Consider the following 24,446-nt stretch of genomic DNA (forward strand, 5'->3'; position numbering starts at 1 on the left):
GAAAAGTTTTGCTTTCAAGTCTTACTCAACATTTCAGCACATAATCTTCGAACAGGATCAGTGCTGCATTATGAGAGGTAATACCTGATAAACTAAGGCAATTCTTTTTGAAAAGTTGGAGAACTCAAGGGTCCTGGTCAATTTTCATCCCTGAACCAGCATCACCAACCAAAAATAAGTCTCTGTTCATGAGCCACTTAGTGTTTGTGGGAACATGGCTGTTGTGTTGCCTTTAAATTAAAATAGTGACTAATCATGGTTAAATTCCTTGGGACAAGCTGAACTCAGAAAGGCCAGTATAAAAATGCAGAAGTTCTCTTTTCTGAGAAATCTTGAAACATGTTTAATATTCTCACAAGGCTTCCATTTGACATGTGACTGACAATCAGCTGATTTGGAATCGTAGCCATGTAGCATGATATTGGAAGGAACAGCCAGAGTATAGATAGCATTTTCAGTGTTCTGAGGCAGGGCAATCCTAACAGCACAAATGGAGTAAAATATAACATTTTACAATTTATCATTTTATTTTTCTCACTTTACAGTTGTGATATGTTCATTCTTTTCAACTAAAATTAGGCCATTGCTTGTTTGGTAGTAGAACCGTTATAGATTGTAAATAAGATAGATTTATAGATAACTAGCAAATTCAAATTGAGGAAGTGCCTGACAATATAGATCAGTACTTAAAGCTTTGACTGAAAAGTTTACTATTGACTTATTCATAAACAAGTTCACTTTTGTCCTTGTGTAGAGACAGATAACAATGTGGAAGGTAAATACTCTCTCCAGCACATCCAATCTCAAATGATGTGTCTGAAAACACAATCAAACATTCCAAAGGGTTCATAATAAATTTCAGATACTTGTCAAAACACTCACATCCTGTGAATCAATTTTTGAAAGTCTGATCAGCTGAAATCTGATTTTGTGAGGTTGTTTTGTTTACACTTGTCTCTGTTCTATTCAATAGATTTAAAAAAAACATTTTTCTCTCTCTCTAGAGCATAATTGTCTCTCTGAAGTTAACAATAGTAAGAATCATTTTTGGAAAGCAGTGGCCCAGATTGAGGTCAGCATTCACTGTCATCCTCAAAGAAAGCTACCCACAAAAATCTAGCAATCTTTGTAGACTTCCACTTTCCAACATCTGTTTGAATCTGGTTCCCAGTCAAGGGAAATCTCCACGTTTCCGTAAAAGCAGTATCACTGAGCAGGTTAAGCAGAATACACCAGGATTCTCAGATGAAGAGTGAACTAGGAAGTAAAATGCACGAGATATGATCTTTACATTTTAATTAAATTTCACAAAGAGCAAAATAAGTAATTAAAACAGATACATGGAATCGAAGGTACAATACATTTACTCAATAAAAATGAAAAAAAATGTGACTTTTATCATAATCGAGAAATCCAACATTTGGTAAATAAAAAAAGTTTTTCAGGGCTAGTGAGGTTTATAAGCAATACATGTGAACTTAAGATTCCATTTCAAAAGGTGTTCACCTAGATATTTTAAATTCACTTTAGTTTGTATTTGAGGAGGTCATGCCCAGCCTTAGTCATCACTCATGTTAAGCACATTGGTGGGACAAAAACTGTTCAAAGTGTGGGAATGTCTGAATAAAATGACTTCCGTGTGAGTTAGATTTGGTGAGACAAGCACAGAAATATGACATCAAGCTTACAACTGCAGTAATCAGCAAGATTGTGTAAAAGGAATAACATTCTATGGGGTGGTACAGTGGCTCAGTTGTTAGCACTGCTGCCTCATAGCACCAGGGACCTGAGTTCGATTCCAGCTTTGGGTGACCAACTGTCTGTGTGGAGTTTGCATATCTGTGTGGGTTTCCTCCCACATTCCATGACAAAATGTGCAGGTCAGATGAATTGGCTCTGCTAAACTGCCCATAATGTTGGGAGCATTAGTCAGAGGGAAATGGGTTTGGGTGGGTTACTCTTTGGAGGGTCAGTGTGGATTTGTTGAGCCAAATGGCCTGTTTCCACACTGTAGGGAATCTAATTATATAACAATGTCAACAAAGTTTATTTTGGCTGGAAGAGCTGTTTCCTCATTAGAAATATCCTACAGTAAAGTTTACAACTGTTGACTTCAATCAAAATACTGTATCTAATTCACAATATCATTATGTTACAGATGGATATACCCTCCATTCTGGATATACAAAAATACAATTTTCCAAAACAAAGTTGAGTAAATCCATTAGGCACAGCAAACCTGTTGCTTTCTGTTAGATCTATATCATCTGCTGTAAAGGATGAGCTTGTTAGACCCGGCAATTATGAAATGATCCTAAACATTGTTGTACATTCATTGCAGATAGAAATTTTGAGATCTAAGACTTATTGCTGCCCATGATATCAAACATAATAGTGTTTAGCTCAAACTGCCAAGGCCGTGAAAACACCAATGCAAAAATGTTTCAACATAGACAAAATGCTGAAGACCTGTAGTGTGGTTTTGAATTGAAACCTTCTGATTCAAAGATATCAAATTTACACATACATTATAAAATTAACATAATTTAGTATTAATTAAAAGTTAAATTAAGTACAAAATGGAGAAAAATAATTTTCTTTCACATATCTAAATCAGCTGGACTGGTAGCCCTGAAGAACAAATAAAAACCATTTCTTCAGTTTTAGGTTCAATCCATTTCAAACTTGTTCAAAGCTCTTTGCTTGGTCCGATTGTTGGTTTAATCTCTTGTTTAAATGGTGTTCCTGCAGTGATCTGGCCAGGATGCTCGTAGCTCTTTATTGATGTAGTAATATAGCCATGTTATGAATGGCAGGACTGTAATGAGAACTGCAATGGAAAGTCTGAAGCCGCCAAGATGCCTGCACAATAGAACAGAATCTTATTCATTTCATCTCAATCTGAGATTACACAATGGAATAATACTCTAAGTATTACTTTTGTTGGCTGAAACCTGTGATTCAGTGATTTCTTTTTAACTGGATCACTGGGAGCTGGAATCTACACCATGACTCAGCATAAATATTTTAGGTTCTCATCAGTATGAGCCATTATGGTCATGCAAATATTGTTGAGTGTTGTTTTAACTCAACCTCTTCACATACACTTCTGATGCAGTGAGACCTGAACCCAGATTTCCTGACTCAGAGAAACATTACCACTCCACCAAGATAATCTACAAATTGCTGGCTTTATTTTTATTCATTCATGGGATGTTGGTAGCACGGCCTAGAATATTGTTTGAATTTTTTCTTAAATTCCTCTGGAGCAGTTAGGATTTGAATCATGATCTTCTGCCTCAGAGGTCAGCACACTACCACCACACCACAAGAACCCTCAAATTGCTGACTGCATTAACTGAAGTTGAGTACATTCGGCAAAGGATGTTTATTTTGATGGTTACTTGAGCCCACATAAAGAGAAGCTACCAGCACAGGATCAAGTGAAGTCAGGCGATATATAGCTGTCAGCTTTTAATTAGACAAATTCACATAGTGAAACGTGTGTTTGGTTTCTTTAATCACCGACTGATTTTCAGGATCAAGAAACATTCATCCTATAGGTTTTCACGTGTTCAAGTTAATGGGGAAGCACTTTGCCTTTTAAAGTATTCCTTTCTGCATTACTATTGCACTTTAACATATCAGAGATTAACATTCACAGTGACCTTCAAAACCTCGAAAAATCCCTTTAAAATGCGGGTCAATGTCTACGTTGAGTATCAACTCATCCAGTGTGGGCAATTACCATTTTGAAATGCTTCCAATGTAAAGATTGGGCATGAGTTTGGATTTTTCTTAAAACAACTGGTTCGGAGATGTTACAACACATTTCTGGAGCAGATGGGATTTGACCATTGACCTCCTGCCTCAGACTGTATGAAATGAGGTTAAGTCCATACAGATGAAGGCTTATTCAATGATTACTTCATCTTACATAAAGGAACAGTTACCAGCACAGGCTGAGATATAGTGCAGTCAGGAGATACGTACCTTTAATGCTTCACTCTGTGAATAACTCTATTCAAAGACTGTGTTTAATCACCAACTGGTTAGTCTTGTGCATCTGAACAACACAGTCTGTAGCACTGGCTTGATCGCTTAGGCCCAGCTATAAAGCTACTGGTAAATAAACATATATTGAGGTGGATAAAAATTGAAGATGACTATTCAGACAAGAATGGCATGTTGTGACTGAAAAGATTGGGCAAATTAGAATTATTCATTTAGTATGTGTAAAAAACTGGAAGAAGGGATAGATTTATACGCCAAGATTTATGGGTACATTCATCAAGAATTCACATGGAAACGAGATGGGCTGCAGGCTGACTGCAGAAAGCACAGGGAGAGAGGGTTCTCCAACCAAACACAGAAACCAAATGATTTGACAATTCTTCCACAGATACAATTTTGTAATCAGTAATCACAAAATGATAAATATCGTGTCATATATCTCTAAGTTATCCTGAAACTGGAATCACTCATTAATAGATATCACAGCCTTCCAAGTTACAGTGCTGAGCTATTTGTCTAGTTTGTGATTTGAAAGTAGCAAGACAATCATCAAACAGAGGGATTACAATAAATATCTCATATAAATAAGGATTCACATTTAAAAGAAATGTAGAATGAAATAAACGCAAGTTCAATATTAAAAAAAGTCAATAGAGCCAACTGACTTTCTTGAACGCAATATGTGTCATTATTCTCAAAAATTAAAATTCACAATTATACAAAATCCCATGGCCATAAGAACCACATATATAAAGCATCACAATATTTAAGTGCAGCCAGCTGGTTGTATTGGTAAACCCAATACTCAATTTGCACACAACAATGTGAGAATTGGAGGGTGCCAGATTTTGCTGCTTATCTGGTTGTATTCTGTACAAAATCACAATGAAGCTGAATGATGGAATAAGTGAAATTTAACTCATATTTCCATAAATGCAGGAGAGGTGGTTGCATTTTTGAAGGACTAGTGGATACCCCTCTGGGTAGTCTGTGGTTTGAAACACCTGCAATGTTTAGCATCTAGTATGGCCCTTTAAGATCAACACGACTTTTTGTATGACAAACAGCAGTACTGGAGACAGAACACAATAGTATTATCCTATGAAACTGTCCTTCAAATAAGACCAATGAATCTGAATGAAGATTTGTTGATGAGGTGACAATATCTTAGGGTTCAATTGAAGGATGAAAGCTTCCAGATTCATAGTTAGCTGCTTCCTCTATCTGTGGTAATGCTATATTAGAAAGCATAAGCTCGTGGTCAGCCAGTGTGAAACAAAAAACTTCTAATTTTGGAGAAATTTTGGACAGAATATCATTGGAATGAATACATTTGATAAAATCTTTGAGTATGAATTATTCAATCTGTCAGACGGCTTGTTTGAAAGATATTGAGCTGTACTCACTTCCCCGAATGTCGACACAAAAGAGTCCAAATAACGATAATAACTAATCCCAGAAACTCCCTGTGAGACAACCACAGTAACAAAATTAGTACAAAACAACTTTGTGACTTAAAGGTAGCAAAACAATTATTGGATAAATTTTATAATGAGATCTCATGTAATAAGGAACTTATACCCTCGTAAACTGAGAAAAGTTGCAGAAGTCCAATATAAAAAAGGACAGCATTCCCACATACTGTACTTCTTCTCAAAGCTAACTCACACCAGCATTTAGAGAAAAATATCTTGCAATTCAACATCTTCTCATGTCCTTGGGTCAGTGCTAAGCACTTTACTGCTTATTAAAGTGCAGCTACTTGTTTTACAGGGGAACCCAACTGGGACATGGCACAGTCCCACAAATAGCCATGGGATCTTTTACAACTAGCAGACTAACCAGACAGACCTCATTCAAACACATCACCTGAAAAATGACATCTCTGACAATATACCACTCCAGGGAGAAAGTGGGGACTGCAGATGCTGGAGATCAGAGTCGAGAGTGTGGTGCTGTAAAAGCACAGCAAGTCAGGCAGCATCCAAGGAGCAGGAGAATCAATGTTTCGGGCATAAGCCCTTCATTAGGAAGCTGTTCCTGGTGAAGGGCTTATGCTCAAAGCATGACACACTCGACAATACATCACCTCATCATACCACAGTGTCACCCTGGAATACATGACATTTCAGATGTTCACATTCTTTTTATTCACAGCTGCAAGTGGTACTAAGTGAGCCAAACTGAAGATTAACAGCAAAGGACAGAACGCCCCTGGTGCTCACCTTCCACCCTACCAACCTTCGCATAAACCAAATCATCCACCGACATTTCCGCCACCTCCAAACAGACCCCACTACCAGGGATATATTTCCCTCCCCACCCCTTTCCGCCTTCCGCAAAGACCGTTCCCTCCGCGACTACCTGGTCAGGTCCACGCCCCCAAACAACCCACCCTCCAATCCTGGCACTTTCCCCTGCCACCGCAGGAACTGTAAAACCTGTGCCCACACCTCCTCCGTCACCTCTATCCAAGGCCCTAAAGGAGCCTTCCACATCCATCAAAGTTTTACTTGCACATCCACTAATATCATTTATTGTATCCGTTGCTCCCGATATGGTCTCCTCTACATTGTGGAGACTGGGCGCCTCCTAGCAGAGTGCTTTAGGGAACATTTCCAGGACACCCGCACCAATCAACCACACTGCCCCAAGGCCCAACATTTCAACTCCCCCTCCCACTCTGCCGAGGACATGGAGGTCCTGGGCCTCCTTCACCGCCACTCCCTCACCACCAGAAGCCTGGAGGAAGAACGCCTCATCTTCCGCCTCGGAGAACTTCAACCCCAGGGCATCAATGTGGACTTCAACAGTTTCCTCATTTCCCCTTCCCCCACCTCACCCTAGTTCTAAACTTCCAGCTCAGTAACTGTCCCCTTGACTTGTCCGGACTTGTCCTACCTGCCTATCTTCTTTTCTACCTATCCACTCCACCCTCTCCTCCTTGACCTATCACCTTCATCCCCTCCCCCACTCACCCATTGTACTCCATGCTACTTTCTCCCCACCCCCACCCTCCTCTAGCTTATCTCTCCACGCTTCAGGCTCACTGCCTTTATTCCTGATGAAGGGCTTTTGCCCGAAACATCGATTTCAAAGCTCCTTGGATGCTCCCTGAACTGCTGTGCTCTTCCAGCACCACTAATCCAGAATCTGGTTTCCAGCATCTGCAGTCATTGTTTTTACCTCGCAAAGTTACCCAGTCTATTGCATAGATTGCCAAGCTGTTGGAACGCCATTAGCCTGGATATTAGACCAGAGAGCATCAAGCTCTGTCAAAGAATAGCGCACTTAGATTAGATTCTAAACAGCATAGAAACAGGCCACTTGGCCCACCAAGTCCACACCGACCCTCCTAAGCGTAACCCATCCAGACCCATTCGCCTACATTTAGCCCTGACTAATGCACCTAACACTACAGGAAGTTTAGCATGGCCAATTTGCCAGACCTGCACATCATTGGATTGAGCAAGAAAACCGGAGTACCCAGAGGAAACCCACGCAGACCCGGGAATAGCCCAAGGTGAGAATTGAACCCGAGTCCCTGGAGCTGTGAGTGCAGCTGTGAGTCCCTGAGGCAGCAGTGCTAATCACTGAGCCACCGTGCCACATGTCTTGCAAAGATCTAAAAGGGCAAAAATTAAACTAAGTGAGGGCATGTGGGATTAATTTCACTTATAAAGGATATTTAAGGTAGAAAATGAACCAACTGTGATTGATTATTGCTGAAAAGAGATCTGTTGCCAAAGCTCTTCAACTTGAACTGATCAGGACAAACACAAGAATGCCAAATTTCAAATGATCACAGCTATTCATGTTACAGAGGAGAAAGGTGCTTGGGGGGCGGGCGGTGGGGCTGGGGGTGGCACGAATACTGTTTGGTTGAGGTGTTGGACAAATAACAGGGTTCCATAGGCTCCCTGGGAAAAAGGCACAAGGTTTGAACGTATTTCTTTTGTTTGGAAAGAATCCCTTCAGTATAAGTTGAAATCTGGCACTCTTATAAACACCCTCCTATGTGCAAGATGGAAAGCTTCGGCAATGTCTCTCCTTTCACAATACTCAAACACGCTTGCTTTTAAATGAGTGACTGACGTGAGGCGAAATGTTATTGATTGTGTCAGTAATGTTGTGAAAATGGAAGTTGTGTACCGTCCTTCCTCCTCTTGGAAAATGTTGTTTGTTGAAGCTTGATGAAGCCGCCAACCCCACAGGATTGCTACCATGGAACACATGTACATGTGCAATTCTGAGAGACTTCTCCAGATGAAGTTGTCTACAAGAGGTTAGAACGTAAAAATGATGATGAGAGACACAAGAGCAACATTTCAGATAAGCAACTTCAAAGTCTATCCCATCTCTTTCACTGCTGCCACTGGAATGGATGAAAGACCTTGCAATTACATAGGATCCCTTTCACAGACTTGAGACACCCAAAACCATTTCTCAGTCACTGGTGTGTCTTTGACATGTTTGCAGTCTTGTAATGAAAGGAACTACTGCTAAACCATTTGTCCACAGGAATGTCCCACAAATGATAATATGATAAATGACTGATTCACTTGTCTCAGTGATAGTGATTAATTAGTTAAAAGCTGCTGCACATTTCAAAGGAACGTACCTGCTCTTCAGAACTATGCCATCTATGAAGGTTTAACATTTGAAAGATGGCAGCAGTATCAGCTTAGACTACATGCTATATTTCCAGACTGGAGTATGAATCCACAATCCTCAGACCGAAAGACAGGAGAGCAGTAATGAGACTAAGTATTATCCAGGTTGTTCCTCCCTTTACCAAGTCCATCAATTGTGGAAGAGCTCCTTGGGTTAAAAACATGGATCGGTGCCAGTGAACATTTGAGATGATTTTAAACAGGACACTTAGTTCGAAACCCAAGAACAATGAGAGAGATGACAGTGAGTATTCAATTGTGCTCTGAGATTCCATAGCTGAATCAGATCTTCTGATAGCACAGATGCTGTAATTTAAGCCTTATTTAAGATAAAAGGTCAACCCTGCATTCTTAAAAACCCAGGGGCAGCACACACAGAGGCAGTTATAGTTTTATCTTGTGTAGTTTGCGGATAACTGGAAGTCGGTGGAATGAAACAGGATATGTATGAGCCTAGCTGGCACCTTAAGAAGGATAAATACTAACTTTATCATTAACTGCACAGAATAAAGGTGAGAGTTCCCACTCAGCTTAAAGACAGCAATCATAAGGAGAAAAGAAGTTGGAGGATTTGCCTAATTTGAGGCTAGAGGACAAAATCTACAGAATTGAAAGGCAGTTAGCCTGACTTGTTTGCAATTTGTAAGCCCTGAGTTCAGAAAGAGAGAGAGGATTTCTCAAGACTGGAAACCAGCTGTGAACTAGAGCAGAAGGCCAACAAAATGAACAGTATTTTTTAATTTTTCTGTTCAAGGCAATATGTGGGAAATGTAAGGCTCGGTCCTGCATTGAAAAAGTCACAAATGTTTATAAGGCAACTGGGCAAAACACTGGCAAGTTTCCAAGGAAGTGGACAATCTTCAAGAGTCACATAAGTAGCCAAAGATTTTCTAAGGAGAACAATAAATGGAAAGGGAATGTTCAGTACAGGATCTCATTTTAAAGTGTAGCTGACTGTGTTTCATTGTGCTAAAGTAGTATTTTTTTCACACTGTTTTACTTGACCTAGTTCATTTTACTTATTTAAATCATGGAATTTTAGAGCTTCATTCTTTTAACAAAGAAATGAGATTTTTAATTTCTTTTTAAACATTGAAATTCTCTATGGGAACTGGAACACATGGAGATGTATCAATCCATGGAATTTGGTGGTAGATGGCAATCAGTAAGATATTTCCATATCTATGTTTGATTTGATGCTCTGTGATTTCATAGTATCTACAGTCAATGTTGAGGACCTCCAGGGTCACTGTCTCTTGACTGTACCATCATTTCTGAAATGTCTGCTCTGCCAATGGGATAAGATGGGAGCTGGTGATAGAGAACTCTTGGATATTAATGAACAAATATAATTCAGTAATTATGACCATATCAAGCTGTTGCTCAACTAGACTGCTGGACAATTTTGGCACATGTCCCCGGAGGTTAGCGAGGAGGTTTTTTGCAGGATTGACATGGTTGGTTGTGGCCTTGGCATATCCGAAGCATCAGTCAATACCAGGAAGCAGACCTTGTCTTGTTCTTTTCAAATTTTTGGTAGCCAACTGACACAACCAAGTAGCTCGCTGCCACCACTTCAAAGGGCAGTTTAGAATCAATCACATTGCTAGCAGTCTGAAGTCACATATTAGCCATACTGTTTAAAGATGACAGATCTCATTCCATCAGGGACATTAGTGAATCTGATGGGTTTCTAATGTCAATCCAGTAACTTCAACACCAACACCGAGATTATTTCATTTTGTTTCAGGTTTACTTAATTCACTGAATGCAAATGCCCCAGCTATCATGACAGCAACTTCTATCTTTGGATCATTCATCCAGTCCTCTGCATTGCTTATCCAATAGCACGACCACTATGGTACAGTACCTGGAATACTCAATGCTAGTTCAATACATTTCTAATTTCTTTACCATTCTCTATTCTTTGCACGCAACTACTGAGTGTGCAAAAAGATAACTACAAAAAACACCAATTAAAATGCTATTACTGTGCAGCGAGGACATTTGTTTTGGGGTCATTTGTAACACACATTGGCCAAAGAAATTGCCTAACATTGCATGTGAAACATAATAGACTGAAATCATAGAATTTGGAAGAAATTTCTCCCCTTGGTGATGGGATCAATGACCATGGACATAAATTTACAGTAAAGGACAGGAGATTTACGGAAGGTGTGGGAAAAACCTTTATCCCACCCAGAGGATGGCGGGAATCTGGGACTCTCTGTTTGTAAGGGTGGTAGAGGCAGAAGTTCTCATAACATTTTAGAAGTATTTAGATGTGCCCTTGTGATACCAAGGTAAAAACAAGGACTGCAGATGCTGGAAACCAGAGTCTAGATTAGAGTGGTGCTGGAAAAGCACAGCAGGTCAGGCAGCATCTGAGGAGCAGAAAAATCGACATTCCTGATGAAGGGCTTTTGCCCAAAATGTCGATTTTCCTGCTCCTCGGATGCTGCCTGACCTGCTGTGCTTTTCCAGCACCACTCTAATCTAGACTTGTGATACAAAAGCAAACAAGTGTTGGAAAATAGGATTAGAATAGTTAGGTAGCTGTTTTTGACTGGTGCAGATTCGATGGGCAAAGGGCTTTTTCTCTGTGCTGTAAACCTCTATGAATCTATTCTGGGGATGGCAGGGCTTTGAACACAGAACTAAGGAAAGCACTTGCACTGAATAATGTTCAGGAAATCAGAATCAGCATCAAAGGGAAATCTGACAACAGCTCAGTCACAAGCTGCTTAATCAGGAAATGAAAGAAGATCACTTTTAGACTAGAAGCATGAATGGGTCATCATCATTCCGGACAAATGACCATGTACTTAGAGAAAGCAAGGAACTGATAAATGTAGGAAATTACCTTTCAAGAATATGGTACAGGTTAAGAGTGGGCTAGGCGAAAGTGAGTACTGCAGATGCTGGAGGTTAGAGTCAAGTGTGTGGTGCGGGAAAAGCACAGCAGGTCAGGCAGCATCCAAGGAGCAGGAAAATTGTGTTTTGGGCAAAAGCCCTTCATCAGGAATGAGTGGGCTAAGAGTGGGCTAATCAGGTTAGTTGCAGCAGCTAACCTCTTGGCACAGAAATAACAATGCAATAGGATATTTCCATTTTCCATTTTCCATACCAGTTCTGTTTACAGCTTTTCACGTTTAGATGGCCAATTCAGTGACAAGGACCTATCAGTGTTTCTTTCCCTGTGGACATTAGTACTGAAGCAAAAATTTCTCAGTCCTTAACACACTTGAAAAGCATTGAGACCAAACCCTCACACTCGTCAAATCTGTATAAGAACATTCCACGACAACCAATATTTATATAACTTATGTGCATAAAATTTACTGAGGGGAGGCAATTGATCCAGAGACCCAGGTTCAAATCCCACTACGGCAAAACGGTGGTATTTGAGTTCAATAGAGTCATAGTCATAGAGATATACAGCATGGAAACAGACCCTTCGGTCCAACCCGTCCATGCTGACCAGCTATCTCAACCCAATCTAGTCCCACCTGCCAGCACCTGGCCCATATCCCTCCAAACCCTTCCTATTCATATACCCATCCAGATGCCTTTTAACATATACAAAAAAAAATTGGAAATAAAAGTCTAACTATGACAATGAAACTATTGTTGATTGTAGAAAACCCATCAGGTTTCCTCATCTTAGGGAAGGAAATTCTGGTTTACATGTGACTCCAGACCCACAGCAATGACTCTAGGGATTGGCAACAAATGCTGGCTGAGCCAGTGATACCCACATCCTGAGAATGAATAATGACAAAATGTAGCCTTTTAAACTTATTAACTTATTAAAATGTACCAAGGAGCCTTACAGAAGTGTCAGCAAACAAAATTTGACTCTGAGTGGCAGAGACAAACGAAAGCTTGGCTAAAGAGGTAGGTTTTAAGGAGCAACTTAAAAGAGAGCCGTAGAGATGTGGGGAGAGATTTCCAATCCATGGGTCCCAGACAACTGAAAGCACAGTCGCCAAAAGCACAGCAATGAATCTTGGAATATGCAAGAGGCCATACTATGGAAGCGTAGGAATGGCAGAGGGCTGTGGAACTTGAGGATGTTGCAGTGTTAGGGAGGGTGGTAACACCATGAGGTTTTTCATAAACAGGGACTAATTAGTAAAGTTAGGTCACATGGGATTCAGGGTGAGCTTGCCAGTTGGATAGATAATTGTCTTAACAGCAGGAGACAGAAAGTGATGGTGAAGGGTTGCTTTTCGGACTGGAGACCTGTGACCAGCAGCGTTCCACAGGGATCGGTTCTGAGTCTTCTGTTGTTTGTCATTTTTATAAATGATTTGGTTGAGAATATGAAGGCATTGTTAGTAAGTTTGCAGATGGCACAAAAATTGGTGGCATAGTGGATGTGATAAAGGCTTTCTAAGATTACAAAGGGATCTTGATCAACTGGGTCAATGGGCTGAAAAGTGGCAGATGTAGTACAATCTGGACAAATGTGAAGTACTGCATTTTGATACAACAAATACAGGTAGGACTTATATAATTAATGGTAGGGCCTTGGGTGGTGTTGTAGAATAGAGAGACCGAGGAGTTCAGGTACATAATTCTTTGAAATTTGCGTCACATATAGAAGGAACCAACACGCTTGCCTTCATTGCTCAGTCTTTTGGGTATAGGAGTTGGGAAGCCATGTTGAGGTTGTGTAGAACATTGGAGGAATATAGTGTCCAGTTCTGGTTGCCCAGTTATAAGAAGGATATTATTAAGCTGGAGAAGGTTCAGAAGAAATTTACCAGGATGTTGCCAGGAATGGGAGGTTTGAGTTCTAAAGAAAGACTGGGCAGGCTGGAACTTTTTTTGCTGGAACGTAGGAGGTTGAGAGGTGACCATATAGAGGTTTATAAAATAATAAGAGTTATAAATAGGGTTACTGGTAGTTATCTTTTCTGTAGGATGGGGTATTTTAAGACAAGGGAGCACATTATTCAGGTGAGAGGAGAGAGATTTAGTAGAGACATGAGGGACATATTTTATACACAGAGGGTGGTTCACTTGTTGAATGAACTTCCTGAGGAAGTGGTGGATTTGGGCACAATTACAACAGTTAAGAGACATTTGGATAAGTACGTGAATTGGAACAACTTGGACCGATATGGGCCAGGAGCAGATAGGCGGAATTAGTTCAGTTTGGGATTATGTTTGGCATGGATTGGTTGGACCAAAGGGTCTATTTCCGTGCTGTATGACTCAATGAGAGTAGACACACAATCAACCTTTCAATTCAGCAGTAAGTATAATGGAGATGCCGATTTAGTGACAATATGCTATATACCTGTGATTGGTGGATTCAACCCAACAAGGAAGGACAATGCAGCAGGGATTACATAGGCAACCTGTTGGCGAAAAGGGGTCAATTAAAGGTGATTTATAATGAGAGGTTCGTTTGTGTTTTGCTGAACATTCATAAATACATGTTACTGGACAATTCTTTAAAAAATTCCAATCTATAATCAAACATACTTACAATCCATATTCCTGCATCTGGATCATTAATCTGTGACAAATGAGAAAAACAAAATATGCTTTTGAAAAAAGGTTTTGAGGTGGAATTGTACAGAATCATAGAATTTTACAGTATAGAAGGAATGGAGATTCACAATTGTTGGTTGCTTCACTATTGAATTTCAATTACAATACAAGGTGTATAGTGTGCAAGATAAAATGATGCTAAAAATATGCAGCAACTTGTGGGTATTACCCTTCATTTCTGGGACCTGCACACTTCCTAGATATGCATAAAATTAAACTGTCATAAAGTCACTATAGTTCCAGAACACCATAAGGCTGCTCTTTCAATACAGAGAGAAGACCGGGGGTGAGTTTAACCAGAGGATCACCAGGCCTCAGTCAGGGGCAAAGGTAGGGAAAGTGGGACATTCATGGTGACCCTCAGCCAATACTGTAATTGAACCTTCACCGTTGGCATTAAACTGCACCGCAAACCAATCTAACCAACTGAGTTAATCAACCTCCAAAAAACTGCCAGTAATAGTTAAGATGCTGAAATGTAAGCAATACACAAGGGGAAACAGTAGGGTGTACTGTTTACCTTATAGTGAGGAGACCCTCAGAACATAAACAATTTAAACCTCATAAAATTGTAATTACATCCAGAGTGGTGTTTAATTTTGACTTCTGGGCTTTCCATTACCTGTAAATATCAATGTCCCACATCATTTTTTTCATTTTGCCTGGTAAAATACATATTAAAATTATAAGTCTAACTAATAAAGTAATTTTAAACTACTGACTACATCTACATGGGTTGCATTATAATGGCTCACAATGTACTGCACCAGCAGTGTTTCAGTGCCAATAAACATGACAAATGGTTATTAAACATCAAAAATAAGAGCTGGGAGTGGGCCATTCAGCCCTTTGAATCTGCTCAACCACTCATTATGATCATGGCTGATCATCCAAGTCAGTACCCTGTTCCCACCTTCTTCACAGTTCCCTTGTTCCCTTTAGCCCTCAGAACTGTTCCTAATTCCTTCTTTAAAACATTCAATGTTTGGCCTCAACTGCTTTCTGTGGCAATGAATTCCATAGGCTCACCACTCTCTGGGTGAAGACATTTCTCCTCTTCTCAGAGCTAAAGGAGCTACCTTGCATCCTTAGGCTGTAACCCCTGGTTCTGGACTCCCTGGTCATTGGGAACATTTTCCTGTGTTTACCCTGTTCTGTCCTGTTAGAATTTAAAGCTTTCTATGAGATTCCCCCTCATTCTTCAAAACTCCAGGGAATATAGTCCTAACTGATCCAGTTCTCTCTCCATATTCCTGCAGATTTCAAAAATATTAAGGCTAAAAGGTTATCACTTTTTCACTAAGTTAAATTATCATGAACTCACTTGAAACATTTCTTTGGTAAGTGTCATGTCTATAATTATTAATACCGGACACAATCTTGACCTTTACCCTGCTAGAATGTTGATGTCACAAAAAAGATGTTGTAATTTAGGAACTTAACGTTATAAAGGATCAGATTGACACAAATAAAGAAACAACATAAGGAAAATATGTGGGCTTCAGATGATAGTTTTCCTCAGTGACTAATGTTTTTCTGGCCATGGACAGAAAAAGCATTAGTCATAAAATTCCCATCCATCTTTTCAAATTGCTCTGTAGTCTTGCCCTCCCTATCTGTAACCACTTTCAGTATCACAACCTTTCCAGTTATCTAATTCTTCCCTCTTCAACAACCTCCATTTCACTTGCTTCAGCTCCTGGGTCTAAGGTTTTGGCATTCCCTTAAAACTCTCTGACACAGTACCTACCTCGCATCCTTCATTTGTGATGTTCCTTAAAAATCTACCTCTTTGACCAAGCTTTTGCTCACTTGCCTCTAATGTTGCCCTTTGCATCTTAATTCTTTTTTGTAAAATGCCTGCATGAAATAGTTTGGGGTACTTAATGTTCAAAGTGTTATATAAATGTACAGACACTATTGTCTGGAAGTGTGTTGTCAAATCTTCCTCTGTTTTGCCATAATGTCAAACCTGACTGAAAGCATCATGCTACATGAGTTGCATTACAATGGCTCATGGTGAGCTTAGTGTACTGCACTCGTGGTGTTTCAATACCAAGAAAAAAAACGACAGTTACTAAGCATCGAAAATAGGAGCTGGAACAGGCTATTTGTTCCCTCAAGCCTGCTTGCCATTCAACATGATCATAGCCCATCATACAACCTAGTGCTCTGTTTCCACTTTCTCCCATAGCCCCGATCCCTTTCACCCCAAGAACTATGTCTAACATCTTCTTGAAAACATTCAACGTTTGAGCCTTAGCCCCATGCTGGATGGCAGTCAAGGCACAGTTTAATGAGTGGTAGGGTCAGTTTCTGTCTCTGTAATTGCTGTGGACAATAAGTCTATTGTAACTAAATCAGTGCTAGCCAGAAACCAAGGGCCAATGTATTCCATCAAAAGGAAGTAAAACTGTCAAATAGGAAAGGACCACACGTTAATCTCAACACAATGAGGAAAGACACTGGCAAAAATGTTGAGAATTGACGAGATAATAAGGAATGTGAATTAAAAAATATAACTGCAAGAGTAAATCTTATTGCAGTTTGCATTAGACATGTTGACAAAGTGCAAATAACATTGTGCAGCCTGTTCATAATACATTCCGGAGGTACTACAGAATAGCTAATAAGCCAGAATTATTTCAGAAGTTCACTGTTCACCAGACTTTGAACTGCAAATATGCATGTCAATGACTTCGGTGTCATCAGAACTTTCTTCAAAAGGTACATCTGCACAAAAACCTTGGTTATCCAGAAAAAGCAGCACCCCAACCCCCACCACAATATACTTTCAGTACCCTGTCAATATCAGCTTTGTGTCTGGTGTTGTAATGAACCATGGTAATGTTCTGTACACTTTAATCAAAGCATAAATTTCAAACAAAAATATTCTATATTTTTCTTTCTTGCTGGTTCTGATGACCCAATTCCACAGCAGCTAACTGATCTCTGGTACCTCAGCCAAGTAGCTATTCCAATGCAATGAGTGTCTGTAAGCTACTTTCACAAGGGCCGAACATAGAAATAGAACAATACAGCACAGGAAGAGGCCCTTCGGCCCATCATGTCTGTGCTGACCTTGATGCCATTCTAAACTAATCCCATCTGCCTGTACATGGTCCATATCCCTCTATTCCCTGCCTATTCATGTGTCTGCCTAAATGCCTCTCAAATGCTGCTTTTGTATCTGCTTCCAACATCTGCCCTGACAGCATGTTCTAGGCACCTATACCCTGTGTGGAAAAAACGCACTCTCCTTTAAACATTCCCCCTCCTACCTTAAACCAAAGCCCCCTAGTATTTGACACTTACACCCTTAGGAAAAATAACTTGGACTATCCACCCTATTCCTACCTGTCATAACTTTATACACTTCTTTCAGGTCACCCCCTCAGCCTCCGATGGTCTAACAAAAACAATCCAAGTTTGTTCAACCTCTCCTTATAATTACTAAGCTCCAATCCAGGCAACATCCTGGTAAACCTCTTTTACACCCATTGTAATAACTTTGTACTCACTTGTAGCCACTCATAGCATCGACTGTATGCTTTTATATTCCACCATTAAAGTTCATAGTGTCAAAACCAGGACAAAATTCAGCAGTTCGTTACATGAAGAGATATTTGAAAAGGTGAGTAAAAGATTGGACAGGGAAGTAGATAATGTCTTTCAAGAAGGAGAAGAAGCTAGAGAGATTTAAGGGAATCCTAAAGGTTAGATCCCAGGCAGCTAAAGGACATACTCACAATGGGAGCTGGTGGAAAATGGGATGCACAAAAGGCCAGAGTTGGAGAAACAATGACGCTTCTAGATTCAGAGGAGCTACAAAGAAAGACCATGGAGGGATTGTAGCAAACTGGTGAGATATTTAAATTTAGGCATTGTTGGGCTGGGATGTAATAAAGGTCAGTGAGGGCAGGCTGATGGTGAATTAGATTCAGTATGCATTTAGGATGTGGGCAGCAGCAGAGTTTAATGTGAAATTAAGTTTACAAAGCCTGGGGAATGGGAAGGTAGACAGGGGATGATAGAAGTGAGTGAGTTTGAGGGTGACAACAGTGTTGATAAGGGTTTCAGATCTTAGCAGCTATAATTCTTGGGACTATGAGTTGGAGAAAGAACCCCAGCCCATTCCTCCTCTCCATCTGTCCGCTCCATATAAAAGCATGGCATAAAAGAGCAAAGAGGTTACCTTCAACTGAATGAAACACTGGTTAAATCAGAAGTGGAGCACTATATGCAGTTCTGGTCACGGCATTATAAGAAGGATATGATTGCACTAGAGAGAGTGGGATCAGAGGAGATTTACTAGTATGCTGCCTGGGTTGGATGGTCTGATGTATGAGGAAAGATTAGAAAGGCTGGGGTTATTATCTTAGAACAGCAGAGGTTGAGAGGAGACCTAATATAAGTGGATACTTTTATGAAGGGTATTTGTCCATTGATAAAGGGCAGAGATTGAAGTTAAAAGGTCGAAGGTTAAAAGCAGGGTTGAGCTGAGGTTTCTTCATCAAAAGGGTGGTAGGAGCCTGAAAGGATGGTTGAATCTCCCTTATTTAATTTAAACACTATTTAGATATTCACCTGCATTGCCATAGCCTCCAGGGCTATGGGTGAAAGCTGTAAAAAGAGAGTAATGTAGTATAAAGATCATACCTTTTCATTTGACTATATTTTTGATTGTGGTCTAAAATGGAAAAAAACATTTATTAAAACTAAGGGCGGTGGAAAGGATTGCGATACTTTTCCAAAGTAAGCTACCGAACACTTATTGTCAGTGCTGTTTGTTCAGGCTGGCAGGACGGAGGGCGGTGTCTATTTGCACGTGGCACATGGTTGTACCTCTGATTAGATTAGATTACATTACAGTGTGGAAGCGCAACCCACCCATACCCCTACATTTACCCCTTACCTAACACTAGGGGAAATTTAGCATGGTCAATTCACCTGACCTGCACATCTTTGGACTGTGGGAGGAAACCAGGGAGAACGTGCAAACTCCACACAGTCAGTCGCCTGAGGTGGGAATTGAACCTGGGTCTCCGGCGCTGTGAGGCAGCAGTGCTAACCACTGTGCCACCGTGCCGCCCGCAAATCACAACTGTGAAACTGACAGCATTCTCGGGTAACTACACACCAAAGGGTGTGGGTGAATGGAGATTTGGCCAGCAACATGTAGCTGACTGGTCTGGGGAATGGTGACCCCTTGTTAATGACAAAGGCCTTCTGGTTGACAACTTTGCGATTGACTCCCAGGTAGTTGAAGAGCTTGTGGGTGTTCATGTTTGGATAGAAGCCACCAGACTTCCAGCAAGGTAGGAGTTGTCCTTTCTCTCTGCAGTAAAAAAAAAACACCGCAAGCCGGAAGAAAGCCAGTTTATTTTCCCTCATCAGTCGCTGTAAGTTGTGGCTTATAAGTGTGAATCAATCACTCTTTGTTTCTTGCAAACAAGTGAATATACCTGGAGAAGGAATTTCAAGGAGCAGCAAATGCTGACAAGCCAAATTGAGCATCACAGCAAAGTCTGTGGACATTGATCAGCCTCCCCAGTCTGTTCCTCCACCCATGATACTTATTTACTTATGTCTGTCTGTAGCCGTGAGTAGGGGGGTGTTTTATAAGAGGGTTAGTGTTTTATTTAGTAGAGTTATATGTCAACAGTACATAATTGTTCATGTGTCATCAGCGTTCCCTCTAATATTATTTCCAACAGCATGGGCCTCCAAGATCCAAGTGTGGCAGCAAATTCCCAAACCAAAATGTGCAGTTTAGAGGGCCACATTGCAGCCATAAACTATTTGGTTGCAATAAATAATGACCATTGTTCGGCACAGAACCTGGCTCCTGGTTTCTGTCAACCTGGGTCTGAAAGAAAAATAAACTGAAGGATTTTGCAAACTTTAATAAAATCTTTAACTTCTGTGATGTTTTAATGCGCTATCCCAATGTAGTTAGATCTTTATTGAGTGGTAGATGCGATGGCTGGCCACACCCAGCCAGGCTGCTTCTATTGTTCCAACTTTAAAAAAACTCTTTGAAGGCCTCCCAAGTTGTTTACTTTATGGGCCTTCACTAGCCAGCTTGGTGCCTCTGTCTTAAAACCTCACTACAAAACAAAAGATAAAAATACACCCCTTAAAGCCATAGCATTGTCACAATTGAGACCCTAAATGGAAAAAGAGAAAGGCAAATAGGTTTAGGGAGAAAATTCCAGATTGTAAGATCTAGGAAGCTGCAAGTACAAGCCAGCTATGAGATAACAATTAATATGATAGAAGCACAAGAAATTCATGATCACCATATCCAGTGGAGCAAAAGGAATGATTGACAGCAACTTGTGGATTTCGATGTTAAATTGAGTATGTGCTGTTACCTGAGGATGCTGTCAGTTTCACAGTTGTGGTGATGATGAACACCAAGCATCATCATAAATAACTACAAAATCCTTTTGCAGAATGACAAACATAACAAAGGGCTCTTCCCTGAAGATTTATCAATTATCTTTGACAATAAGCATCTCTTTAAACTCATTCCCTACAAAATAAGTTTCTATTTATATCTGTTTTTCCAAGTATGATTACAGATGACGGGACTACTGGATGAGGCAGACCCCAATATGAATCATGATTTGATAAATCATAAGTTTGATTGCTTTTGGTTTCTAGTTCCTTAACATGGTGGTTAGTTACAACATTGGGCTGCAGATGTTCTTTAATCACAGAATGTTAGCTTTGTACACAAAAGAAAGAAACCCAACAAACCAGTACTAAATATAGTACAGAGATCTTAACTCAAACATTAAAATGAAATGAAGTACTAAATATAGTACAGAGATCTTAACTCAAACATTAAAATGAAATGTTTCCAACACCATGCATTACGCTGGATCAAGTCAACAGAAATTATACTCCTGTATCTTTATTAAAGTTTTTACTTAACATGCTTCTTCTACTTTCTTTTTCATGAACTGTAGAAACAATTCCTCTCAGAGTCTAGCATAACATTTTCACAATGCTGATAGGCTATTTTTGTCCCAATTTTAACGGGAAGATTTAGATCCCAAACTCCCTGGCTTAGAAGTTTCACAAACGAGAAAAACACTATTGCTCCAGTGATTGTTTCAAATGAACTGAACAAACTGATAACAGAAAACCTTTTCTCATGGGAACTAAGCTCTTTGTTATCTTCTGAACTATAGTCACAAGCACTAATGGCTTTGACCTGTGTACCTGTCATAAATTAAAAAGTAGAAAGATCTTGTCCTTTATCACCCATGGGTCTACCAATCTCTTGACTCAAGTGGTACGTCTTCTTGAAACGGGTCAGGGTTCAAGAAAAACTTTCTGACTGTTTAAAAAGACCTTTCCCAGCAAAATCCGCATCTGTTTGTCTCTAGTTCCAAAACAATAACAATATTAATAATATAATTATACATTAAACTTGTTTTGTCACAAAAGAACAACGAATTACATTTATACAGCACATTTAACAGAGTAAATAATCATTTAGCCATTTCATGTTGCCATTACATTTATAAGACATCAGGTCAGATCAAGAAGATAGCCAGGTCAGACGATCGAGGGTTTGGCCAGAATGAGATGCAAAGGCGCGAAAAGAGAATTGCAGAGCCTGGGGGCTATCTCAACTGAAAATGTGGCCAAGAGCAATCATAATCAAGAATGCACAGCAACAGGTCACACTTGGATGCAATACTTTATTTCAAACATGAAATACTCTCATTTGGCCTGATGCAGTTTTCTAGTTACACCCTGGTCTGGGGGTAGCCTCAAAGAAGTTGGAATTATTCACAGAGTGAAGGAAATTGACCAACAGCTCGGTCACGAGCGAACTCCTCCATGCATTTCAGTGGACAGAGAAAGTCGGAGGGTTTTTTTGTTAAATTTCTCCCCGATCAGTACAATGTAAACAGAAGTTATGGCAAGTGCCAAGAATCCGAAGGGCTTTTCTAATGGTGGAGTTGGGACTTTGTCATGCCGACCTGCTCCCTCGGTGTTGGGGTAAGGTCTCTTGTCCCGCAGACTTGCCAGGAATGAGAGATGGCACTGACCTGCACGTAGGCGGCGAGCGCGAAAAAGAAAGCCATGCAGAAATTGCAGGCTCTCCAGAAGAGGAGACAGAGCGGGGCAGGCATCGCTTTCTGGAGAACTGCCTGCGATTTCACTGCCATGTTCCTTCCGCTTCCTACTTCTCCTGAGAAACGAATCTGGGAGGCCTGACGTCCGGAGTGGGCGAACCACCCCTTAACGCTTTACGTGTGCTCTGGAGAACAGGACCTGAATTCCCCTGTTCGAGAGGCGGCTTTCTGCAAAGAACAGAGGACTCCGTGGAAATTCGCATCAACAACTCCAAAGCAGGCTGCAAAAAACTGTCCTTCAATGACAGTGCGAGTTGAGAAATGGGTTGGAGCCAGTGAAATCAGTAGAACCTATTTTGCAGAATAAAACTCAAACACACATTATCCTAACCTGACCCAGACTGAATTTTTAAAAAACTATTTTGTGGTTAGCGTGACCCCTTGACATTCAGACAACTGTTTGTCAGTGCAGAATTTAAAGGTGTTTTTTTAAAAAAAACTTTAAAGTTTCTGATTTTTAATACTGTCTAAATAACATGCTCTCACTCCTCCCTGACTCTGCAATCGCCTCCAGACCTACAATCCTCCAAAACTTCTGCTGCACCCCTAGCTGCAGGTCGCTTCAGCGTCTCTAGTTTGAATTCCTCCATCCGCGGCACTATGTCGTCAGTTGCCTGGGCTCCCAGGGCTAGAATTTCCTCCCCACTCTCTATATCACTTCCCTTGTTTCAGACACTCCTTGAGACAGAGATATACAGCACGGAGACAGACCCTTCCATTCCGACCAGATGTCCTAAATAAATGTAGTCCCATTTGCCAGCACTTGGCCCACATCCCTCGAAACCCTTCCTCTTCATGTACCCATCCAGGTGCCTTTTAAATGGTATACAGAGGAACCTCGATTATTCGAACGAGATGCGCGGACACTATTTCATTCGGTTAATTGATTATTCAGTTAATGGATTCAATGCCTTTCCTCTGGTGCTCAGAGTTTTCTAATAAGTTTGCTCCCTGTTCAGGAGACTAGCAGCAGCATACTGCGCACACAAGTGCTTGCCTGCCCCCAACACCACCTTCCCCCTCTCCAAGGCAGCTGGACTAGACACCAACAAGGCTGCTGCTGCTACTGCTGCATTTTGGGGGTGACTCTCCAAATAGTGCATGCGCGCGCGTGCGCACACACACACACAAAACGTTTTGACAGGTTCCACCTTTGCCTTATACAGGATAATGTTGGAGAGATTATCTGGGGAAGGAGGGTTTAGGGTACACACCTGTGTAGAACTTCAGGGAAAGTGTGGGAAGAGAGAGGAGGTGGGAGGTCAGTCATTTAGAGACGGTGCCAGCGTTTCCATCAGTCCTAGGCTGATCATTGTAAACTTCTAATCATTGTAAACAAAAGATGCGATCAGTGTTGGACACATGGCTTTGATGTAATGTTTCTGTTGGGACCTCGAGATCTCCTTCGGATAATCCGATTTTCAGATAATTAGTATTCAGATAATCGAGGTTCCCCTGTAATTGTACCTGTCTCTACAACCTCCTCTGGCAACCCATTTCATATATGCACCCTCCTCTGTGTGAAAAAGTTGCCCCTTAGGTCCCTTTTAAATCTTTCCCCACTCAAACTTATCCCCTCTAGTTTTGGACTGCCTTGCCCTGGGAAAAAGACCTGGGTTATTCACCCTATCCAAGCCTATCATGATTTTATAACCATCTAAAAGGTCACCCCTCAGCCTCTGATGTGCCAAGGAAAATAGCCCCAGCCTATTCAGCCTCTTCTGATAGCTCATACCTTCAAAACCCAGCAACATCCTTGTAAATCTTTTCTGAACTGTTGCAAGTTTAATAACATATTTCCAAAGTAGGAAGACAAGAATTGAATGCAATATCTCAAAACTGGCTGAAACAATATCCTGTACAATCACAACATGACTTCCCAAAGTCAAAGCCAGAGTCTTTTTCCCAGGGTGGAAATACTAGGTGTAAGAAGTTTAAGGGAAATGGGTGAGGAACATTTTGTACACAGAGGGTGGTGGGTGCCTGGAACACACTGCCAAGCAAATGGTAGTAGCAGATATGATGTAAGTGGATT

At 40.7% G+C, this 24,446-nt stretch overlaps 1 protein-coding gene across 2 annotated transcripts; it reads right to left on the bottom strand.

Annotated features, from left to right (window-relative positions):
• Positions 1–1,339: 1,339 nt before the first annotated feature.
• On the bottom strand, positions 1,340–23,008 carry tmem220 (transmembrane protein 220). Of its 2 annotated transcripts, XR_011954798.1 has the most exons (7): positions 22,325–23,008; positions 14,188–14,217; positions 13,996–14,056; positions 8,167–8,290; positions 5,421–5,480; positions 3,994–4,122; positions 2,757–2,862 (listed from the first exon to the last, which is right to left on the bottom strand). XR_011954798.1 is itself a non-coding variant. In XM_072558296.1 (6 exons), exons 1-6 carry the CDS (start codon positions 22,442–22,444, stop codon positions 2,733–2,735), a joined length of 525 nt encoding a protein of 174 aa, XP_072414397.1. In that variant the 5' UTR covers positions 22,445–22,984; the 3' UTR covers positions 1,340–2,732. The 2 variants fall into 2 exon arrangements, 1 of the variants encoding a protein (XP_072414397.1); XM_072558296.1 differs by lacking the exon at positions 3,994–4,122 and having other exon boundaries at positions 1,340–2,862; positions 22,325–22,984.
• Between the last annotated feature and the right edge of the window lie 1,438 nt (positions 23,009–24,446).

Source organism: Chiloscyllium punctatum, chromosome 39 (genome assembly GCF_047496795.1).
Source record: "Chiloscyllium punctatum isolate Juve2018m chromosome 39, sChiPun1.3, whole genome shotgun sequence".
Taxonomy (NCBI): Eukaryota; Metazoa; Chordata; class Chondrichthyes; order Orectolobiformes; family Hemiscylliidae; genus Chiloscyllium; species Chiloscyllium punctatum.

Excerpts from the sequence above, each read along its gene's own strand:
- tmem220 (XM_072558296.1), bottom strand. The coding sequence starts at position 22,444 with ATGGCAGTGAAATCGCAGGCAGTTCTCCAGAAAGCGATGCCTGCCCCG. Across the intron at positions 14,218-22,324 it reads CGCTCGCCGCCTACGTGCAG|ATTAATGATCCAGATGCAGG; the intron begins GTCAGTGCCATC and ends CATTTGTCACAG. Across the intron at positions 5,481-8,166 it reads TTCCAAGAGGAGGAAGGACG|GGAGTTTCTGGGATTAGTTA; the intron begins GTACACAACTTC and ends GTTGTCTCACAG.